Source organism: Salarias fasciatus, chromosome 23, assembly GCF_902148845.1.
Source record: "Salarias fasciatus chromosome 23, fSalaFa1.1, whole genome shotgun sequence".
NCBI classification, from domain to species: Eukaryota; Metazoa; Chordata; class Actinopteri; order Blenniiformes; family Blenniidae; genus Salarias; species Salarias fasciatus.
In genome coordinates, this window is record NC_043766.1 from 17,653,044 (window position 1) to 17,677,313 (window position 24,270).

A 24,270-nucleotide genomic window follows, 5' to 3' on the forward strand; every position below is an offset into this window, starting at 1 on the left:
TGGTGGTGGTCCATGTATAGATTCAGCTATTTGCACTGAATAGTGTAGACCCAACCCAACCCTTTTGTGTTGGGTCCACACAAAACAGTGAGGACCTCCACCCATACACACAGTGCTCCAGGCTGCTAAACTGACTAGGTTGGTGTTTTGCACATCATGCAATAACAGATAATGACTTGCATATGAATAGTAAATGCTACAATTTTTTGTACTGTCTGAAGTGGAAATTGTTCTTTTATTTTTCGGTTTGTTTTGTTTTCACAGGAAAGAGGAGCAGAGCGACGATCAGTGTTTGGAGGAGCAGCAGTCAGCTGTCTATATCAGGAGGAGATGATCAGGTATTTAAAGAATGCTGAACAAAGACAACCACACCTCAGTGGCAACTTGATGTGACAGAGAAACCCACAAGCATAATTTAGATTTTCACACATTATTTCTAAGATGCTGTAATATCTGGAAGAATTTCTTTTCATGTTGCTTTTCTTTTAGGGATGCTTGAATTGACTTGCTCTTTTTTTTCCGCAAACAACTAATTTAATGCTTAGGTCAACTGAGTCAAAGTCTGGCATTGTTAACCAATGGCCTTGATGCTGTATTCGATTATATTCAACAGACCGTAACGACATTTAGGGTTTGGAGACGTCATACAGTTCTGATTTATGTTAATGAAATATATTCTCCATTTACTCTTGCCTGGCAGGCTTACTGAAGCTTAAAAACCCCATCTTCATTTCAATGAAAGAAGAGCTCTTTTGGAGATGAAAATGAGATGTGTGAATCCTGCAGGTTTTCCTGCATAAATGGCTGCATGTGATTAGTATGCACAGTCTCGAGAAGAGGCAGCCAGGGTCTCTCCTTTTTAATTACGTTATGATTTGGGTGTGTGTGTGTGTGGGGGGGGTGATGAAGACGCAGTGGGTGCAGCAGAGCGAGGCAGGTGGAGCAGGTATCCCAGAATGACGCTCCTCTTGGTGATATCCCGCAGCAACGGTGTTCCCAGGGAGACCAGCAGGAAGCATTAGCATCATATACACACACACACCTGTGGTGTATGTGCATACGCACACATGTGCCCTCTAAACATACACTTTATGCTATACGTCGCCATGATTTTCATCCGAATCCATGCATAGCCTGCCAGAACTGTTACACTCACTGCTCCGCTGCATTTCAATTTCCTCTCTTCTGCACACAAACCCACTCCATATTAAACAGCTAAGCACCTGTTAACCAGAGTTAATTGCAATGCTGTGTGTCTGTGTGTGTGTCTGTGTTCGTCTGTGTGTGTGAGATTCCTGGCCTACTGAGCTGATCAGTGTATAATTGAGGAGCCTTTGAAACTTGCATTTGTATTTCTCCCACACACCTTAAAAAGAATGCAGTAAAAACAGGTGGCTTTGTTGTCCAAACACTTTGCTTGAAGCTAAAGCTAAGTTGTTTCAGTAGTTATTGTTTCTGGTACTGTTGTGGACCTCGGCCACATTGGGAGCGTTGCCTGGGATCCTATGAGGGATTCGATGACAGATTGCCCAGAGGTGTGTATGTATGTGTTTGATGGATTGTGTGGCCATGGTGTTGATCAGTGAAGCTCAGGCCAGGTAGATGAGGGTCCTCTACCACTGTGACCAGTTTAGCCTGATGGATGAAGGACATATCTGCCAGTACACCAGACTGGACACACACTTGTGAGTCTCTCTCTCTCTCTCTCTCACACACACACACACACACACACACACACTCAGTTATACACAAATACACAATCCTAGCTACCCCAATGATGACAGAGTAGCCTATGACCTTCCCAGCATGCTTTGCGGTGCTGTTGATGTCATGTCGTTTAAAGGTCCCACATTAATCAATTGTTTGTTTATAGTCTGTGGATTCATGTGTTTTCTCACAAAGCAGGGAAACAATGAGATTTACAAATGTTGTGAGTACCTTCATTTGTAAAACCGGTTTAGTGCTTCTGTGTGTTATTGTGTGTGTGTGTGTGTGTGTGTGTGTGTGTGTGTGTGTGTGTGTGTGTATTGTGTGTGTGTGTGTGTGTGTGTGTGTGTGTGTGTGTGTGTGTGTGTGTGTGTGTGTGTGTGTGTGTGTGTGTGTGTGTGTGTGTGTGTGTGAGAGAGAGCACTTTTTTGATGTACCATACGCCAGTTATGCCAGTGCTGTCTGTCCATCGACGAAAGACTGATGAGTCTGGCCTATTGATTAGTTGCCGGAGGAGACGGATAGCGGCCACACATCAGGGACACTTAGGGTCACCATGGCCATCAGACAAGGAAGTGGGCGTGGCTTGGTGTGTGGCCTCATGAATAAACATAGCGCCGGTAATCAGGAGTATGTAAATGAATGTACTCATACATAACCTTGCTCTGATAAAAGTGTAATGAGTTATTCAGAATTCACAGGGGCCTGATGAGGGAATGTGGAGGAGAGGTAGGCGATGAACTGGAGAAAGCACGTAACTGAAGAAAAGAACGTACATCAGAACATTAAGAGAACAAATAGCAGATCAAACTTTCTTTGTGTCCCGCTGGATGTGTCAGTTTTAGAGATTGATTCTCAAAGTAAACAGTGAAATGTGTTGACTGTGAGTCAGACAGATCGGTGTAGTTTTTAGATGAGCCGTTTTGGCTCTGGAGGAGAGTCATGTTTGAATTCAGTGGATCTCTGAGGACTGAGAATCTGAAATTCTCTCATCGGTAATATGTTGCTTTTGATGCTGTCCCAGACACTGACGAACCCCCCTCTTTCAATGTTTCAGTTCATATTATTGTTTGTAACTAAACTCACGCTGTTGAACATCATCCACATTTTGATTGTCAAAAAATTAACAGAGCAGGTACATTTACACGAGCCTGTACACACTCCTCTTTTACCAGTGTTATACAAGGTGGGATATTTAAAAACCATCCGAATGTGCAATGTGGAAAACACCAATTATAAAAGTTTTCACTTTTTCTCCTGAGGTTGTTTGTCACAAATATAAACATTATTGGAAATCTCTTGCAACTCACTAATTTGGGGCGAGCCCTTATGGTGTATAGAAATTATTGTTTTATCACCACGTGTTCCTGTGATTAATGCGTGTATTTACCTGAATTGTGGTGGGTTTCACATATCAGAAAATGATGCAGGGTTACTTTTTTGAACCTATAGATTTGAGAGTGTTTATTTAGGATTAGATATCATTCTTGATCGTCATAGAGGAGCAGCCTTCAGTGTTTCCTGTGTTGAAGAACTGCTACTATCAGAGACAGGAACCGGGGGATTTGGCTTTGGGGATGACAGAATGACTGCGTGGGCGCAGTAAAGCGACAGGTATTCGGGGTTTCTCTCAGACAATAGAGCACTAAATTCAATTAATCTGAATGCCCGGCATTGGATAGAGGAAGAGGAAGGCGTAAAGCTCTAAATGAGATTTTGCCCCCTTCTCTCCCCCTCACCCAACATGTCTCAACCACCACCACTGCTCTCTGTTTATCCCCCAGCACGCTTTCCCCCAATATCAGGAGGTGATTAGAGACACAGAGATATAATTAGAGGTGGGATGGCGCCTCTATATGTGTGCATGTGTCATATACCAGTGTTCCCAGGGGACAGTTGCACGTGTGAGTACTGTTCGCATATGTGATGGGGATCCAAAATATGTGATTGTTATCCAACATAATGGCTGTGATGACTAAATAGTGGTACTATTACAGGTAAATTTGGTTTTTACACTCATTTTTTATCGATTGCATTTTGCATGGAGCCTCTCTATCACAAATAATTTCTCCCCAGGATTATAAAAGTAGTTTAATGTGATTTGCTTTCCTGAGGTGCACAGTCTTGTACATGAAATAATCAATAATGAAGAGGACATTAGGATGGTTTTATAGTGTTTGTCAAGGATTTTGGCTTAAAATCATCTTAAATATTCAACAAAACAGCTTCTGAAAGTAAATGTGTTGCTGAAAGTATCTCTTAAATATGTAAATAAGGATAGCAAAGGCTTCAAGTGCGGAAGGAAATATTCTCACTGGTTTTTATTTGTGCAATTTTTCAAAGGTGTGAGCTCTACAAAGGCAAAACAACTGTGAAATTTGAGAAAGTCTTCATAAAAATCGGCCAAGTTAGCAATAAAGCAAAAGCAAGCAAAGTAAAGTCCTCCGCCTTCAAGCAATAAATTATGATGAAAAAATGAACTTCACTTACCCTGCTCTTTTCTTTCTCTGTTTTTTCCATCTGTGCTGTATCGCTCTCAGGGAAGAAGACAAGAACATCTTTGACTACTGCAGAGAAAATAACATCGACCACATTAGCAAGGCTATCATCTTCCAGAAATTGGACGTCAATACTAAAGATGAAGAGGTACCTACGAAGCAGTGCCAAGAATTATTTGAAGTGAAGCTGTGTCTTTCACATGTCAGCTTTGTTACTATTAGGGTTGCTTGAACAGTTAATCTCGTGGCAGCTTTTTGTTTTATATACATACTGTTACAGCCGAAGAGCTTTTTGACAATTTGAAAATATCTGTCAGCTGCATGACTTCTGCTTCATGCTGACCCCCCTGTGAAAGAGGGCAAGTGAAAATAATCAGAGCCATGTCAAGAAAAACACGTCACTGAGAAATACATTTTGCAGTTGTTACATAATGTTTTCAGTAAGCTGCAGCACATACACACACTTATGGGAACCAGGTCTCAGGCTGGAATGAGTAAATTGTGTGAACAGCTATTACCATCGTGGGTTTTTTTTTTCTTTTTTTCTGGATTGACCCTGGAATCCATTGATCTGTCCCTGATTCATTATCATCCAAGCCAAATGGCCGGCTCCCTGCATCTCTTTCATTGCAGCCATTCTTCAGATAAACAGGCAGTCGGCTGGTGAGTTCACAGTCAAAGGCCAGATGGTTGAGGGACTTTAGTGCTCAAAATGTTGTCTGCCACACTCATTGTTGGCATCCTCTCACCTGTAGTTCATCTTGCTCCACAGCAGAGGGCAGTGGTGATGTGTCACATGAATAAGTAGCCTGATCTGGTTGTGCAGCTCAGAAACAGAGAAATTGGAAAAAAAAAAGACACTCTGACACTGTCCCAGAACTCAGCCTTTGGATTTGTGATCAATCTTCCACCAACATGTCATAAATCAGATAGTTTACAAGAAGTCTAAAAGTTCAATAGACTGAAAGAGTGTAGTATATTTTGACACCACATCAGAAAATACTGAGAACGCTCGCCCGATTATTCATGTAAATTCATCTTTCCCTTGATTAGTCTCCAAGATTTTTAAAAGCTCTTATTTTTATGGAAGTTATACAAAACAGACACTCATCCGAAGCATACTATATACAAAAGCTGCACGGTGTGTCATTTCATGCACAAGTCATAAGAATACATGTTTCTCTGTATGGTGAAACATAGTGGCAGACACATTCATTTCTTACTCCAGTTATATTGAATCTCTATCATGACATTTTACATTGAAATACAGAGAAATTCCTCACTTGAGCAAACAGTGGAAAGAAATTCATTTTTACCAGAGGGATTCCTGCAACAGGCTTCGAGCTTGCTCTTTTTAGGAGATGATATGAGGGAAAAGGATCGGACAGACAAACAGAAAAACTTATGTCTCCTATATACATGTCATTCAAGTTTGTTACATTTGGAAAATAAGAATTTAATTGATAATTGATTATTTTCATTTGAATAGACCTTATGATCAGTAGGCTTTGGGTCAACTGTTTTGATATTTAAAAGAAGAATTATTATTATTATGGCTTGCTATTTCAAAACGAATCCTTCTTTCTTGGTTATTCAAAGATATAAATCATATTTGCAGGACATGACTACTTTGATGGTTTTAGACTTAATAAAATGCTTATTATTGAAAGTGTAAACATCCTTAATATCGTGGCATTTTAAGGATTTAGTAAGCACATTGCACAAGTATTATTTTTTCATATTTGCTAAACAGAAGAAACAATTCATAACAGAATACTAAATCAGTTTACTTGGAAAATTTGTTTAAATAAAATAAAATGTCATTTTTAGGAAGTTTCTTTTACTTTGTAGATTGGAATAGTCCAAAAAATGTTTGGGTTCCATTGGAATTCTTTTTTCAGTGGCAATTCCTATTTCCAATTTTCACATAATTAAAACTAAATTACCATGTTTGATCTCAATAAATATTAGATGATGGCACAGTAGTGTTGCTCCTGCATGCTATTGTGCACAAACTCCAATTGTGTGTATTGTAGCTGAGCTAAAGAAAGAAGAAGAGGATCAGTCAGGGAGAGTTTTAAAGTTGCCACAAGCACTAAAGTATGCTCTGTGCGCTAAGACTGTGGTGTAAGTAGGTTGTTTTTGTGCATCTGGTTAAAGATGTCCTGTCCTTACACTTTGCTGGTACTTACTTGACCTGCATAACAGTATTTCCTCACTGATCAGGCACCAGTCCTGTCTGAATGTTGATGTTGGCTTATATTTTGATAATGTGAATAGAGTGTGGCCAATTTGACTTCTGCAGTGCTTCAGTCATTACTGAAACCACCAAAAGTACCACAAATCACAGAGTTTGTACAGGGACCCATGGTAACCTGCAATTTCTTCATCCAACATGATTTGTTGAAACAAAATCCATCAACAGTGGTGGATGTACCACAATAAAAAATGTCACCATCTCAGTGACTTGCCATTTGCTCTTGAGCATCAATTTCAGCTTGACGTCGACGTCTGCTGCTGTTCACAAGTCGACTTATTGCTTGCTGAAGTGTGGCATCCCACTCTTTTGAAGGAAGGCCCTCAGGTCATCAAGATTCTGGGGTACAGAGTTATAAACCTCTACAGGGCGGCTCAGCTGATTCTAGAGGTTTTCTATGGAATTCAGGTCTGGGGAAACTGCAGGCTGCTCTATTTGAGGTTCTCCAGTCTTTCAGTAGCTGTTCTCTAATGATACCATCTCAATGAGCCGGAGCATTGGCATCTATGAAGATGAAATTAGGTCTTTTTTGTTCATGCAGGGTTTTAATGATCACTGGATTAATGATGTTATTCAGGTAGCATGAGCTCGTCACTGCACCATTCATAACATTTAGGGCAGTTCTGTGTCGACTACACACACCTGCCCACACTGCCCTCCACCACTGAGGGCTCGGCTGGTGACAACAGTAGCTGATGCATATCAGTCTCCTTAATGCCTTCAACATTGCTGGCAGCAGTAATTTCTGCTCAACATGAATGTAGTTTCATCAGAGAACAGAACTGAGATCCACCAGTGGAGTGGTCAGGGACTCCTACGGCTCGTCTAACAAGCAGACCACGCTGATGCAAATGGTTTCCAGTGGTCTGATGTGACACTTGGTGCCTCTCATCTCCCTGAAATGTGCCTGGACTTGAGTGGCCTTCACCATCATTCACCATTCTGTTCCACAAGACACTGTTAACGTTGAAGTGGTCATCAGTGTGGGATAACAGCAAGTTGTGCAAAAAGACCTGAAACTCTGAGCAGTTGGATATGTGCATTCAAATGTTTGGAGGACGCAGCATTAAGCATTTTAAGCTCATCCTGTAATTTAACCCGAGAACTCCCAATATGAGAAACAACACAATATCAGAAGATCCTCAGCTTTATAAGAAGTGTAGACTTTGGATGGGAATGTGATGAAGGTGACGTCTGAAACAAGCAAAGACATTTGCACTGCTCCATGCACTACTGCACTTCAGACATAATATGTCTCTTACAAACATTACCCTTAACAGGCATGTGAAACCATATGCATTTTTTTTTTCAACATTACCCGAGTCATAAAATGTTTCTGTACGTCATTTACAATGCAGTGTACTTGTGTGCTTGTGTTGGCAGGGTCGTGCTCTTCTACACTGGGCCTGTGACCGAGGACACAAAGAGCTGGTGTCTATGTTACTGGAACACAAAGCGGACATCAACAGTCAAGTGAGACTTTTTTCTGTCTGTTATCAGGGCGTTTTGGAATCACATTGACACTTAATTCTTTTTTCATTTGAACCAAATTTTAAAATTTTCCTTGTTTACTCCGAAATCGGTTTACTTGTATTTGTTGGCATGAAAGCTGGTGTCAGTGAACAAACATAACTCATGTTTTAATATTTCAGGTATGTTTGACACAGGAAGTGGGCATTTAACTCAAACTTAAAACAATTTCCAGTTCCCGTTTATGTTTTAGAAACTTTATTTCTTAAATCTTTATGCCTTGCAGCAGTGTTGGCAAATGTTGTCACATGCCCCTCAGTCTGTAGAGGATGCAAGACTGTGAAAGTAATGAATCTAGTAACAACTGTGATTATTCTTTCAATGTTATGAAACTAAAAGATAGAAATGATCAAATTCATATATTTTGACTGAATAACATTTGTTAAATGCTAAATGAGTTGCTTCAATTCTCATTCACAGTTCAATAATAGGTTACATCTTTCCCTTTTTTTTAAAGGGGATTAAGTTATTTGGCCCTCAATATGATCAAACTTACTCATCCTTGAAATACAGTGTATAAGTTAAAAAAATATATATTTTTTGTTTTTTTAATTTTTTTTATTTTTGTGATTTTGTTGCCATTATTCTCAAGATTATGAATCTTTTTGTTGGAGATTATATTGAAGGGGAAAAAACGGTCAGGATTATCAGCATGAGCAGATTTTTGATGTACTTTTCTGGCTTCACATTCCTTTGTAGGTCACTGCACAGTGGGTTTGATAAGTTAATAGAGACATCCTCATTACATGCAGTTGTTACATGCAGTTGCAGTTGTCTTCCCCCCCCCCCCAACCAAGCTCTGAGCACATGCACAGGTAAACTGAAGGAAAACAAAGACACCTCAGGCATCCCTGTCACACTCCTGTTTTCTGGCTCCATCCCTCTGAGAAGGTCACCTTTAATTCACTTTGTGCCACAGACAAATCCCTCAGGGCTTTAGCAGACAGAGTTAGCTGGTAGCTAGCCTACTGTTTAGGCTCCCCAAGGTTTAGCAGCATCCAGGAGGCTTTAGCTTTGGTGGTAAGCTGGCTCAGCTGCACATCGGAGAAATTACTCCTCTTCCCTGAACGGGAGCACGACACAGTGGAGTTCATGGGGCTGCACACTGAGGTTTTAACTGTAAGGGCGAATCAATTGGAAGTAATCAGGCAAATTGTTTTATGTTGCACAACCCACATAATCAGGACATTTCACAAATGACTTTCTCTTTTGTGGTCATGCATGGCCCTTTTTGTTTTGAACACTCACTGGGAGGGGGTGGATTTGTGTGGAGTGAGAGCTTTAACAGTAGGATAACTACAAAACACTTCACTTATGATTTACGGCCATATCAAGATAATGACAGCAGGAGAGACTGACGTAAAGATTGAGGTTTTTGTCCTTTTTTTCAAGATGGGATGCATTTGCAGTCATGTTTTTATCATTAACACAAGAATTAAAATCTTTAAGTGCCAACACTTTTCAGCAGTCAACGCAGGAAGCACAAATCTTTTTCCAGATAGTGATGACTGAATTCAAGCATACTTGAAGCTTACATTAGGCTCATCACACTTGTTTCCATTTCTCTCAATTTTTTGTGTCAAAGCAACAAAATCAGGATGATAGTAATCATTTAAAATATTGCTTCAAATGCGCCTTATGGAGAAATTATCTTCATGGAAAACATCACTTCAGGGTTCACAAGCAGGAGTTTACATCCTGTGGAAGTGCAGACAGTGGCTGAATTCATATATTCAGGTCGACAGGACCTTCCAGCTGCCTGCCTCTCAGGTGTCAGGGCAAGCAGACCGCAGAGACTGAATTTTAAATAAACTGAACCTCTGCTTCAGAGTTACCTCTTTCAGATTTATGATGTGGCGACGAGGTGACTCAGAGAAAAACATCGGCAGATAAATCATATCAATCTGTCACAATGTCAAATTTTCTCAAATTGTAAAGCTTACAGAGCAGTATGTTTCTCGTTAAAATATCTGTGTTGGAACACATTTTTTGTCTTTTTTTTATCTCCTTCAGTTAAGTGAAGGAGATAAAAGCAAAGACAAAGAGGAAGGAATGTTTTTCCTATATACCAGACAATGATAGACGGGATGGCAATTTCTGAAAATGCTCCTTTGGTGGGAAACATAGTATGAGAGGCTGCATGTGTGTTCATGAGTGGAATGGAGGAATGTTTGGGTTGTTTGCAGGCTATTAAGAGCGACCAGTAATCTCTCCTGACCTCTACCAACTGCCGAGCAACCAGTAAATAAAGATCAAACATGATTTATGCTTAATTTGTTGATTAAAAAGGGGAGGGGGGCTTCAGAGTTAAAACAAAAAGTATTATTATTTGCTTGGCAGTGGAGGAAAATCGTTGGAAATTAATCAACTGATTGTTTTAGTGAATTGTTCCCAAACCCTGGTAACCTGCATTAAGGGCTCGTTTGATCGTTAATCCAGGATCAAGGCAGAGGGAACGACAATAGGTAGCTGTGTGTGTTTGAATCCACAGATCACCGATCTGCCACCTGCCAACTGTAGATCAGGCCTGGTGCTGGTACAATACATTAAACCCTCCCATCCTCCTCCTCATCCTCCTCCTCCTCACCATGTCAGCGCCCCTTCAGCTGATACATCCAGAGAAAGTGGGACAGACGGCACCAACTCTAGGAAAGATGACAGTAAAACTGCAATCTGTGTAATTATGGAAATTGAGGCTTAAAGCTAGACAAATATTCTTTGTACAAGAATGCATTAAAATACATTTATTACAAATGAGCTTAAGTTAGGGACATTCCATCATATCAGGCCTCAAATGGAAATGGATCCTAACAAGACAAATCTGTCATGAACCACTGTTCACACATGTTATATTAATATAAAAAAAATTGTAATCATCAGTCAGATCTGTCAGATTGCAGTTTTTTTTGTAATAACCAGAATATCTATAGTATAACCTCGTTTCAAATTGTTGTTGAAATTTTAAGTTGAGTTTATAATATGTCTTTAATTTGTAATGGATTTGAATAAGTATTTTTTGCTTGGTAAATGGGCCTGTAGTATGGTGTGGTAAATGGAGTTTACTTTTAAAACATATCTCCACAGCTTGAGCACACCCCAAAGCGGTTTACACCGTTAATCACATTCACCAGCTGAAAAACACACTCGCACACTGGCTGCCATGCACAGCGCCCAGTTCATCCATTATAAGCAGTTTGAGATTCAGTTGTAAAAGTTATGTAGCACCTTCTCATGATACTTTTACAGAGAAAAACTCAACTATTGTGCACGTTCAAGCATACATGCCAGTGGGAAGGAAAACTCATTTTTTCCATTGTGAAACCCAGACAGGAGCAGATTCCGGTGGCTGCTTTCTGCTTTACCGGTTAGTTAGGAGAGGAATGGACATGAAAAGAGGCAGAGAGCTGCAAGTGAAAAACGAAGTTGACATCAGACGGTGAGCTTTTCCGCTCGCTGCAGACCTGATTTGGGCAGGACGCTTAGAGAGAAGAAAAGAGAGCACAGACTACAGGAGAGCGACAGAATGGGAGTGACGCGCAATAGTTACGCATGAATATAAAGTGAGAAACGAGGAATGCTCAGTGTTATAAAAAAATGTCACGGCAGTTTAAACCCATATCGGTTTAACTTCCTTAATTGTTCTGTCTCACTCTGAGCCAGCAAGTAACCGATGCTAGTGATATTATACAAGTGAACTGAGGCAGTTCTTCAGACTGTATCACGTGAGAGTCAAAAGAGAAGTCCTAGTCACGAGTAACTCTCAGGTTCTTCACAGTTTTACTGGAAGTTGAAATCAGTGTTTGAGCGTAACCATAATAATTTATGTTTTAATTGAGCTCAGGAATAGAAATAATAATAGCTCATCCAAGCTTCCATGTCTTTAGCATAAGCTTCTAGTTCATTGATTTCATCTGGTAGATGAATAGATTTGTGTATCATCTGCATAGCAACCTAGTCTGTGTTGTTGGTATTCTGTAGCTTATCAGTCAGCTGTACTTTTTTGATGTTTTTATTTTCAAAATTATGTTTTTCAGACCTCAATATATTCACATGTTGCTGTGTAGAGACATGTTGGAAAATATTTGGGTAGTTACTTTCATTCAGATACTTAAGGTAGGTATTCATATGAAATCTCTTATGCATAAAATCCTAAAATGTTCTGTGCAGCAACACAGCCGTTGCTCGTGCCCAGTGTTCAACCTGCCACACTCTACCTACTGTTGTGATGGAAGGATAAACTAAATACATTGGACCAAGTTCCCTTTAAAAACAGCTATTTAAACTGAAATGGATTTCCATGTTCCCCTGGTGAACAAACATATTCAAAATAGCTGAAACTTAGAAATTAAAACTAAAAAATTCTCCAAAAAATGAACAGCTGGTTATTTAAGCAATGACTTCATCACATTTCAACAGATTTTCCTCAATGAACCTCATCCGGTTTCAATACAGACTGTTGCATTGTGCAAGCTAGGGAGAAAATTAAGTCTGTGTGACTACACTGCTTTCTAGACTTCGCTAAGTCTGATATGGTGTCTGTCACAAAAATATGAAGAAATGCATGAATGGACACAACAAATCATGAGTACTCATGTTCTTTATCTGAATAATGTGTTTGGAATATACTGGTGCATCTTCAAAGATTTTAATAGACTTGAAAGATTGCGTTATCATACCTTATAAACCTAATATAAAAATGTATGTTTTTGAATTACGTTTTCGGAATAATGAACTTGTGTATGATATAATCTTTTTTTGAGAAGTGTCTCTATTTTTTTCGTTGTTCGTTTTGGGTAATTTGATGATTTCTTGTCGGTAACTTTGTTTCCTGCTACCCACGCTACAGGTCACTCTTGAAAATAAGGCCCACCTGTATAAATAAAGGTTAAAGTTATGAAACAAAATATAAGGCAATGAAACAGCTGTGAGAAACAGCTGTGAGAAACCATTGTGAATGATTTTTTTAATATATCACTTTGTTCTTTTACTTTCTTAAATCTATTAAAATAATATTCAAGACATAACATCTGAGTACAATTTAAGTGATATAACTGCCATACTGAAGTCCAAATTTTAAGCTCTCTTTCCACCCCTTGAGAAACCTAGTTTATTAACATTTTGATAGTACAGGAATAAATTAAATCAATCCCTAAATAAGTAAAAAATGTCAGTGATGTCCCAATTTTATCACCTGTTATATTTCCAGAAGTGTTTCTTTGTCTTCAGCTACTCTCAGTCCAGGTGATGTATCCCCAAACCCCCCACAGCTTCACAGCTTCTTCTCACCTGAGGAGGACGAGTGGAAGTTGTGGATATATACGTTAAAAGAGAGGACATGTCCATTCACATTAGGAGGAGTTTAAAAGTTGGAGCCAGGAATGGTCCAGACTAGAATTTCACGTCTGACTTAAAGATTGTGATTACAGACAGCCAGAAACAGAGTCAGGATTAAGTCGACAAAGAGGAAAGGGCAGGTGAGATGCAGGTCAACCCAACACAATGCCAAGGAGGAAGGAAGCATTTATGTCTAATGTGAGGTGACTGGAGTGAAAAGGTATGCTTTGCTTGGCTCATCCCTAGATTTTTTTTTTTGTCCCTCAGTCTGTCTCTCCTTCCCCTCTCCTCATCGCTCTCCCCTCCCCCTATACTCCAGTTCTTTTTGCGCCATCCCTCCCTGCCTCCGCCTCTACTTTGTATTAAAACAACATGATCCATGAGGCGGGGAGGGCGACTTGCAGCACCGCTAATTCTAATTAATCCAGTGTGGTAGCACGACCACGGCAGGCCCCAAGCACTCCCAGTCTATCAGATAGAAATTCATAACTTAATTGAGGTCAGAGCCTTGAGCCGGCAGAACAAAAGTCTCCAGCCAGGACCAGCTAGATCAATAGTAATAAATATCTGACTGGATGGCCTACAATTGGTGGCTGGATTGCACACAACAAGTCTCATGCATGTAGTCTGCACAAGAATCCTGCACTGATATCTTAGGCTGTGTGGTGGAGTTCGGCCTTTAACGCTGCAAACACAATGCTTTTTGGAAGCTTTAAGCCGTCTGTGATGTATGAGCCAACAAGTGTCTCTGTGGGGTCATTGATTTGATGTTGTTCCCAGTGATGTGGGTGGAATTTCTTGACTTCTTTATATAATGAAGCCAAACAGTGAATTCATGAACGTGCATGAAATTGATCTTTACTGTCAGTCTGACAATATTTAGAAAATCTTTTTGTAATTGTTTAATTTCTAGTATCGTATACATTGTACCACTTTTTCCATGTTCAGTTTGGCCTTGTCAAACGCTGCCAGCACTTTCCTGAGTGTGGCTTCCTCACCCGCATTCACACAGATATAGTGTGAAGTATAATGCAAGTGTCTCCTGTTTTCACAGTGGCACAGTGAACCCAATGATTTTCCTTCATGTCCTCTTGGCACTTGAGCAAAATCCATTTCTCTGTGCTGTGAAGATGTAGTGGTATACAGTGTTTTTTGTTATAAATTACAGCATATCGGTTCTATTTTATAGGACCTTGATGCAAACTTGTTTAACTATTTGTCTGAAAATATTCACTCATCTTAATGGAGATTGAGACTGAAATAATCCTAAATTGTTTGCTAACTTCATTCATTGTAAGGTTGTTGTCCTAGAAAAAACACAATTATACATTTTTTAAATGTAAGATTCTGTTCTAGCATTACCTTTACTTTAACTGACATCATGGTCACGATGTATATACATAATCTGATTATGTGGTACCAATAACTGATAGGTATATCCCCGATAAAATAATATGTCGATTATTTTTTAGGAAATCTGTGTGGAATGGTAGTATACATGTAAAGCTTTCCCACAACCCAGGACACTGATATGAAACAACTGTTGGGTCAAGCAAGTTTTATTTTATGCACAATTTATAGCTGAAGCTGAAACAACAACAAAATTACAAATATGTACAACCAAGAATAATATAAAGCCTTTATTAAGAGCAGGTAACATAGTCAAATAATTAAACATGCTGTAATGGTTTGGAAAGATGCAGATAACCACTATTCTGTGATAGAACGGCTTTGATTTGCTGAGTTACAAACTCTAAATAAGTTTTTTGTTTTTTCTGTCACAGTAAATGTAATGTATGTTAGACAAATGAACAAAATGTATCTTGAAAACTACAGTGTTATATGAATTACACCACCGCTTTATTCAAAAATCTTAAAGCTTGTCTTGTTTTCCCAAATAAAGAGTGTAGGACAGCTTCATAAGTAAGTTAATGATTTTTGTCAAAATCACACAAATCAAACTGTAGATCAGAGAAATTATTTCACTTTAAGCAAACCATACAAATTGTAAGCTTTAGCATCTGTTCATGCACCGTTTCACTAAAAAGCACAGTAAGCCCATATCAATCACATTTCACATAGAATTTGCAAAAATCAGCAAAAACTGCAGCGTTTTAATGGATCATCTGCAGCTCCGTCATGAGTGAATGCTTTGCTGTAAAGCTCAGCAAGCTGTCGTAGCAAACAAAGAACACTGAATCCTCTCGTCGGTGTCCTCTACTGAAGTGTCAACTACTCTGATCAAAGTGGCACATACACACACACGCGCGCGCACACACAATGGTGGCTGATTGAAATTCTATGGTGGAGGCATTATTACACGTTTGTATCCCTCCCCTTTCCCAGCACAGCCTCCTATAACTAATGGCTCAGTCAGCCCAGTCATAACAAATATCCAGCAAGATTTGTCATAATTGTGTGTGTGTGTGTGTGTGTGTGTGTGTGTGTGTGTGTGTGTGTGTGTGTGTGTGTGCGTGGGCGTGTGTGCGTGTGTGTTCAACCTATCCTGCAGAATATATAGGGTCGTTAAGAAAGAAAAGGCCGCAAGGTGGGAAAGTAAGGAAAAGAAATTTATTGAGAGGAATGAAAATGAAGAACAAAATGGGAAAGAGAGAGAAACGTAGCAGAGTAAACAAAGGCGCAAGATGAACCAAGTAAGGTCAAAGAAAATGACAATAGTGTGATACAACATTCATATGAGTTTGAGAGTTCTGCATCATTTTTATACCATATGTTTCATTTTCATGTTTCTGGAGTTGCTAGTCCATATAAATACATCCTGTAAATCAACACAGCTGCTTTATGTTTGTGTCATATTTGCAGTGTTGCAGTATACAGTAGTTGATGAACTATATTTTTCTTTTGGACTGTTTGTTATGCATCAGTCCTGTTTTGTCAGAATCCGTACTGTGATGGAGAATTTACAATCTGATAAAACTGGCAGACAGGCGACAGCAAAACACATTTGAGTTTGAGTGTCAACCTGCTTGGTATTTGGAGGTCACTAAGAATTAAATGATTTCCTGGGCTAACGACTCCAGAAGAAATCTAATTGGAGTCAGGAGTTAGCAAACCTGGAGGTCCATTCAGTGAAATGAGATTGGGCTAAAGTGTAGACTTTGACCTATAAAAACAATCTCAAAATTTTGGGAGCATAAACATCAGCGTATGACAGTGTCTCACTGGAACAGGATTTCTGAATATCTAAGGGCAAGAATTGTTAAGCTGCATAATGCTGAAAGAGGTTGTGATGCCAACTCAAGCAGCATTTACCAGTCCACATTTAAACTGTCTACAAATGGACACAATTTAGTACTGTGGTTACTCACCCGAGAAGAGGAATCCCAGCCAAGTTGGCTTGAAAAGCATGATGCAGGATGCTCAGTGCTGCAAAAAAAAAAAAAAAAAAGAGGAGAACCCAAGAGTGATGGCTCAAGTTTTAAAGAAGTGGTAAACATAACATGAAAATAAAATGAAAAACCACTCTCCATATGGTATGAAGCTGTTTTCTAAAATTTTTGTTTATTTTGAACATTTTCAGTTGACAAAATAACAGATGAACAGCTAAAACAAAACGGTGATCGTCCCACCACAGTGGAAGATGCATCATGGTTTGGGGCTGCATTGCTGCATCATGACTTGGCCAGCTGGCCTTCATCAAGAAGAGAATAATTATCTGGTTTATCAGGTAAATGTCTTGCACTTGAAGTTGAGTAGAGGTTTTTTTGTGATGCAGCGCAGCCGCTTTTCCTCCAGGTACTTTGGTTCCCTTGCATAGTTCTTCACGTCACGCACCGTGGGTCCCTGAGCACCCTCAACCCCCACCAGCTACGTCCTGAGCTCCATGCTGTGTGGCTGCCTACCATTGGGTCAATTTGGTGAAGAAATTTAACCAAGGAGATTAACACGTTATGAATTTAAAAAGGAAAACTATCGTGAGTCAGAGTCGTCATCAGTGCCACAGCACTGCAGTGGTGCTGCTAAACTTGTAGAGGCTCGTGTTGCTTTTAGTATTTTATGATATTTGTCATTTTATTTAGGAATATTAAAACAAATAGATTTTTTTACAAACGAGAATCAATACAAGCTTCCCTGAAGGATAATACACACAGAAGCATAAAAGCACTGTTGCCACCTCACAGGGCATTTGACATTTTATAAGTCACACTGTAAGCTGCTCTTATAGGATTCATATTTAGTGCTTGCTGCACATTAGCCTGACTCGATGAAATGGAAGCTGTTGCCATGCTGTGTTAAAAGGGCCTATCAGACATAGATACAGTTATGAATCCATAATATGAGCACTCAGAAAAGAGCCAGCGACTTGACAGTAATAGTGTAGCCTAAAGAGCCATTCCAGCAGGTAACAGTCCTCTTTGCCATCATCAGCTGTTGTTTCTTTCTTATTGGCCACTCACTGGGCCTTGCCTACACTCAACTATTTGATTTCCATCGTTCTTAACCGTCCACATAAATTGTCAGGAGCATTAAAGCTGTCCTCGACTGTTTCAGACAGAGAGGGAGAAGGGGGAGGAGAGGAGAGAGTGAGAGAGTGTGAGCTGGATACAGACAGTTAGGGGAGGGAAGGGGGGTGAGGAGAGAGAATAAACAAAGTAAGTGTTTTGCCTTCCATCAGTCTCCTGCAGTACTCAGCTTTATGAGTCCCATACTCCAAATGCCTCAGCCACAGCCCCCACTACCCAGCCATTGATTTTCATATTACACTCTTTTATGTATTTATTTATTTCATATATTTCTTTTTAAACATCATCGATGAGCCGCAGGAGGACAGACGGGACCTCTGGCGATGTTAATTCTCAGCCTTAACCCTATCCTCTTCCTCTGATGGCTTAATGGAGGCTAAGGTGTCCCATGGGAACAAGCAAGCTCAGCAGCATGAGGAGGGGATGTACAAGAACAAAACAGGGTGAGAGATGCGCATTTAGAGAAAAGAACAGCTTCTTTTGCCTGCTGTCAGAAAGAATTGAAAGAATAACTAACCATTTAAGAAGACTTTTTAAAATAAAACACAAAATGTGTTTAGACACTTGTTACTCCTTGTAGAAGCACTGCAGGGATCTTTGAGAGGGAGGAATTACTGTCCTGCAGTGGCATGTCACATTTTTAGCATCACCTAACAATAGCTATGCATCATCCCCGGGTTTTTTTTTTTTCCAGTATTGTCCTCCTGAAACTGATGTTGCTGATTCCAGCCATGAGTGCGAGAGGGAAGGGGGAACACCGAGGCACCTGAAGGACACACCGAGGAGGTGTGAAGGGCAGGGAGTTTTGGTATCAGGTTAATTTGACCGTGGGTGGCAGTGCTCACACGCTGAGTGGCAAGGTTACCTCTCCATGCTAGGAAAGGAGACCCAGATTCAATTAGGACTGGCCCCGATCTGCAGATCCTTTTAAAAGGGGGCCTTCCCAACACAACACGCGAGGATAAACACTCCCAGAATCATACACAGCACACAAAGGGCAAACTCATATGCAAGCACATGACCATATCGAGTCTCGTACACATGCAAAAATTACATATGAAGCTTTGTCTCTGTGCAACATTTTCAGTGATGGTTTTGCAAGTATAAGTCCATCCAGTTAATGTTTGGATTTATATTGCAAGATTTTGCAAACCACTCAATTATGTCTTGCATTTGATCTAAAGCCTTTGAGTGCTGCCAATGATTCCTGTTGATTATGACTGTCTTCAAAACTTGATGATGTTTCAAATGATGTGAGCGGTGCTTTAACCGTCATTTGTTTGAGGAAGAAAATCATCACTGTGAGGATTTTATGTTATATTGGAGCTGAATATTTCATTATTGATGCAGAAATGTGCAGATTTTCAGTTTGACATGACGAATGTGCACTACTTCAAATTGGATAATCAGCTGTTGTGATGTAGAAAATAAACAAAAGAAATACTGAGGAAAAAAGCTACACATGTTGACCTTAAACTTTTGTTTTCGTGCTGCACAGTGGTGTATTGCTTAAGACTGACAGCCTGTCTATGGTGTGACCTGCATGCCTTCACCCATAGTCATGTGGGCTCCAGTAACAAGGGGAGTGAAACAGTTTATACAATGAATCAAAGTTAATGTTGAATTAGAAAAGAAAAAAAAAACTTTTCATAATGCACAGGGTCTAACATGAGGAAACGAGCCCTGATGTCAACATGTCCTCACTTCAGATTATAACCTCCAAGCTTTCCTTGATGAGTGACACAGCCTGTGTTGCAGTTTTACCTCAACTTGTTGTGTGACATTTGAGGTACAAAACATTCAGTGCTCACTTGTGCGACTTTGAGACTGAAATAAAGCGTAGGGTTTGTTTGTCTTTGTGATAGCAGAACCAAATGATATGTTCACGACTTGGAAAGCCAGGATGCAGCGCACAAAACCTGAGCTGCTGCTGTTGTTCTTGGAGAGTGTGCAGTACTGAAGTAAATGTGATTTTTAGTACTTTAGGGTGGTGTGTGGCAGTTTATGGTTCTGGTGCCAAAGTACCTGCTCTGGTTACAGATGCGACTCACTGAAAAAAAGGATCATCGTCTCCATCTGGCTCAGATCTGTGTTCTTCTTCCTGATTAATAGCACCTGCTCATCATAATGCTGTCTGCTGGAATCTGCATACCAATGATCCCAGTCGCCTATCGATTCACCCTTCATACCTCCCACCCACACTCACTCACTCTCTCACACACACACTCTTATCGTTCCTGTGTGTCTCCCTCCCCCGTCCACTGTCATTATAAAAGTCAGCAGCTGCTGCATGCATTGGTCATAAATCATAATTGCTTGTTCATTTTTCTCCACTTGTTTAATGTTGCTGTCAGAGAGAGAGTCGGGGCAGAGAAAAGGGAGGCGGAGAACGGGGGTGGGGGGCAGAGTGGGAGTGAGAGAGAGAGAGACCCAAAGAAAGTTTACTGAGACAGGAAAAAATGAGATAAGAAAAGAGAGCTGAAGGAGAAACTGCAAGAAAAGTGTTCACAGCTTTTTCTGAACGGATTTTAGTGGCCATTTGAGGAACTGCAGTTTGAGAGAACGGCATTGTTTCAGAATGTCGACAGGGGTCTTCAAGTATCGTCACACTCTAGATCTGCTCAGAGCAAAAGACTGAAAGTCTCCTTTTGGCTTGATTTATCTGAAAGAGACAGACATTTTGACCAGGTTCTCATTTATATATAATAAAAAACACTAATTTCCTGAAATATCTGTTCCAGTAACACTGTTTTGACAGCAGTTTCTTGCATATAGCACAGCATAAGCAGTGTTTTATTTTTATGCTTAAGTCATTATACTGAGGTAATATTTGTGTTGATTCTACCTTGAATGATTGATAGAATGGCACTACTACTAATGCAGAAATAAATCAAAAGGAACAATTAATTCAGTGGTGTAGAGATTATCTGAAATTTACCATTGACCATTCTTTTTGAATTTGGACTTCATTTTGAGAATGTGAGCATAAATTAAACTATGAATAATTAAAAAAAGGAAATGATAGGTAGACCAATTTAAAATAACATAATCACAAAAAAATACTTTCCAAGATTGAGAAAGCATCATTGTCTTGGCCTTCAGGTGCTTTTTCATAGATGAACAGATTAAGAGACAAACGTTTTTGTTATATTCCGAGTGGAGAATTACTTTTTAATACTTGATATGTGAAAGACCCAAGTGCAAAAGCATGTCAGTATGTGATTCTCTTTGTCTTTGCTTCAGTCTTACTTTTTGACAAATCTCAGGCAAGTTAGAATATTTTTTTTTTATTTCTTTTTTTTTTTATAGGAAGACTGCATGCAATGTCTCACTTTACATCCCTGATTCACTCGGTTTCTCTTTCATTCATCTTGCTTCACATCATTTGTTTGGTAGAAATGATAGATCGGCATAACTTAAATTCAGCAAAACTGCAATTGTACCGAGAGATCAATCCCTCTCTATGGTGCTCCTAAGCATATTGCTCCACCCCATTAGAATGATACACTACGCTGTGCTGGATCTCTGCTCCGGGTATTGTGCAAGCAGCTGCTTTATTGAGCACTCTGCTGACATCCAGCCGGGCATTTCTGCATCGCAAGGGGAAACTTTGGATGACATGTAAAAGCAGAGGTTTTGTACGACATGCCTCCGTAATGGGATGGGAACAGGGGTGCACCAGAGAGGAGGGAGTGCGGCGGGGTGAGGGCACTAACTGCAGGTATAGGGGGTGGGGGGCAGGTGGGGTGGAAGTGTCTTTTTGCAGGCTGCTTCCAAAGCAAATGGAAGACAATCCAATTTCCTGTGATTCCATCAAGCCTCCGTCCTGGATCCAGGGGCATTAGGGAACGCTGAGAGGACAGGCCGCTGACCCCTCACATGAACATGCAAGAAGCATGTACGCTGCACACGTGCGCCGGCATGGCGAGTGTACTATAGTTCCTCTGAAACCTACACATGCTCACTTTGTTCTTTTTTCTGTTACTCTTGATGCACAAAAACTCTCACACTGAGCTTTTAAACATTTAATTGTACTTGTGTGCTGTCACCCACCCATTCTTTCTTTTGTCTTTGTGCGTGTGTGCTTGTTAAACAACGAACTGCAGATTAGTGCTTGCTGCAGATTAGGGCTTAAACCCCTTACACTTTAATTATAACTGTATGTATTTATGTGCACAGAGGTCTTTCACTTGGCCCTGGCTGTAAACATCTGTCACTGTCGCAGTGGCGTGTGTGTGTGGGTGTGTGGGGTGCCTTTGTGTGTGTGTGTGTGTGTGTGTGTGTGTGTGTGTGTGTGTGTGTGTGTGTGTGTGTGTGTGTGTGTGTGTGTGTGAGAGAGAGAGAGAGGGAAAGAACTGGACTCCTCTCTTAACTTTAAATCATTGTGAAAGACAGTTTGTCTGCAGTACATCACAGGTTGTGATTTAACTCTCAGACAGACAGCATTGTTGTCTTGGGTTAACCACTGTGCGCTTTCCACGCTAGTGGCGATTTGCATCCATGCTCTTGTGATCCACCCAGAGGGAATAGAATGCTCTAATCCAATCAGCAGGTCCCTGAAGTGCTGCCCCTGAGAGACACACAGAAACACAACAATAGGATCACTCTGCACCGGGCCCAAGCAGAGAAGGAAAGGAAATTGTGGTAGTGAGGGGGGGGTGGTTAGAGGAATAAAGCTGAAGACGAAACCGGATGGCTGAGAGTGAGGACGATGGATGTAAAGATGAATGGAGTGGACTGAATAGACTAAAGAAAAGAAAAGCCAGTTTGTGATGTACAAAAATAAGACAGAGGTATGAAGGAAAGGTACGGTGCACAGTAGGATCTGCTGTACGAAGAACAGAGGTAGAAAGACTAATGAATAGCTTTACCAAAAGGGTTTTACTAATTTGGGAGGACTTCCACTGCAGTGACATTTTACAGAAAAGGAGCAAATATCACTGCACCTCCTGACTTTTTAATCTGTCTTTGAGCATTTACGCCCATTGTTCTTGGCTGCTCTTGTTCCTCGACCAGAGGCAACAGTTTGACCATTTATCATCATTATGAGGTGCAAAGGCAGGCTGGAGCGGTGATTAAGAACTGAATCTCCTGTTGATGATGCCTGTCACACACACACACACACACACACACACACACACACACACACACACACACACACACACACACACACACACGAGCCTGTCCACATCCCCAGTATAACATTTCTTGCAAGAATTATATCTCTACCATTGAACTCTTGACCCCAAGTATCATCTTTACTCTTCAAAGCGCACACACACACACATACACACACACACACACACACACACACACACACTCGCACACACTCGCACACAAATACGGCCACCTTTGTCTCCTCTTTCCGTGTTCCTGAGGTGTTATGTTGGGGTCATATGTATTTTTCATCGGACTGAAAAGGCTGGAAACATAAAGCTCTTATTGAGTAATAATACCTTAAAAAACTAATCATCAGAAGACTACTGGGTGCTGGTTGTGCATATATTTATCGACAAATACAAGAGTGAGAAACTCTGTTGCCCAGGGGTTGTCAGTTCATTGCCACAAACATGAGCACTGAAAAAACAAGTGACAGCAACAAGCGAGTTTATCCTCAACTGGAAGGCATTTTTAAGCATTTGAACATCTTACTGTTGTAAGGTAAAAGGAAAAAAATGACTGCTAATGTTAAATTTGAGGTTATTGCATTGGTTAATGTCACAGTTCAGTCCACAGTATTTTACCCTGTAGACTAATTTCTGATTGTACCGAGTGATCGTACGCATGCTTTGAGTAGTCTAAATCATACTCAGTAAAAGTTGTATTTATCCCCTTTGTTTGAATGATGCTGAAAGAAATAAAGAGAAGTTTTATTAGCAGTTAAAGCATGATTCAGAAAAAAATATATAGTTGCATTATAAATCACCAGGTAAAGGCTAAATCTATGTATATTTTTGTCTCTTGGAGTTCTGCTGTTTGCTTATTAATTTAAGGTCACATTTACCAATAGGCTATGGTTGAATTACCATGTAATCGAATAAATGGAAGATTTCTGGAAACAAAAACTACTCATGGACTCAAAATTCAAATTCAGCACGTATTCCAAAAAACAACAAAAGCACCCCAAAACAAAAACAAAAACAAAAAAAAAAAAAAGGAAGAAAGAAATTTGGCCATAGTAACACCATGGTACAGACATGTACCAGATCACTAGAAATATCTCTTTTCGTTTTTCTATGGGTGGTTGGATCGGACTGACTGGAGCCGATGGAGCCGATGCAGCTGCATGAAGGCAAACCTGGAGTAGTAGTAGACCACAAGTTCTTTCCCAGGGAGAACATGCAAACTCGAGACAGAAAGGAAAGCGTGTCACACTGGTATCTAGCTCCGTTTGGACAGGAAACAATCAAATCATGAACAGAACCAATTGTTTGTTTTCACCTCTTAACTTTTTAATTAA

The 24,270-nt window shown here is 40.2% G+C and overlaps 1 protein-coding gene across 2 annotated transcripts in view; it reads left to right on the top strand.

Moving 5' to 3' along the window:
* The window catches only part of acbd6 (acyl-CoA binding domain containing 6), a 34,739-nt gene that overhangs the window by 6,186 nt on the left and 4,283 nt on the right, over nt 1-24,270 (top strand). For both annotated transcript variants that reach the window (XM_030083322.1, XM_030083321.1), the window contains 3 exons: nt 265-338; nt 4,248-4,353; nt 7,846-7,935. In XM_030083322.1, the coding sequence (XP_029939182.1) occupies nt 265-338; nt 4,248-4,353; nt 7,846-7,935 (270 nt within the window). The remainder of the gene's footprint in view (nt 1-264; nt 339-4,247; nt 4,354-7,845; nt 7,936-24,270) is intronic.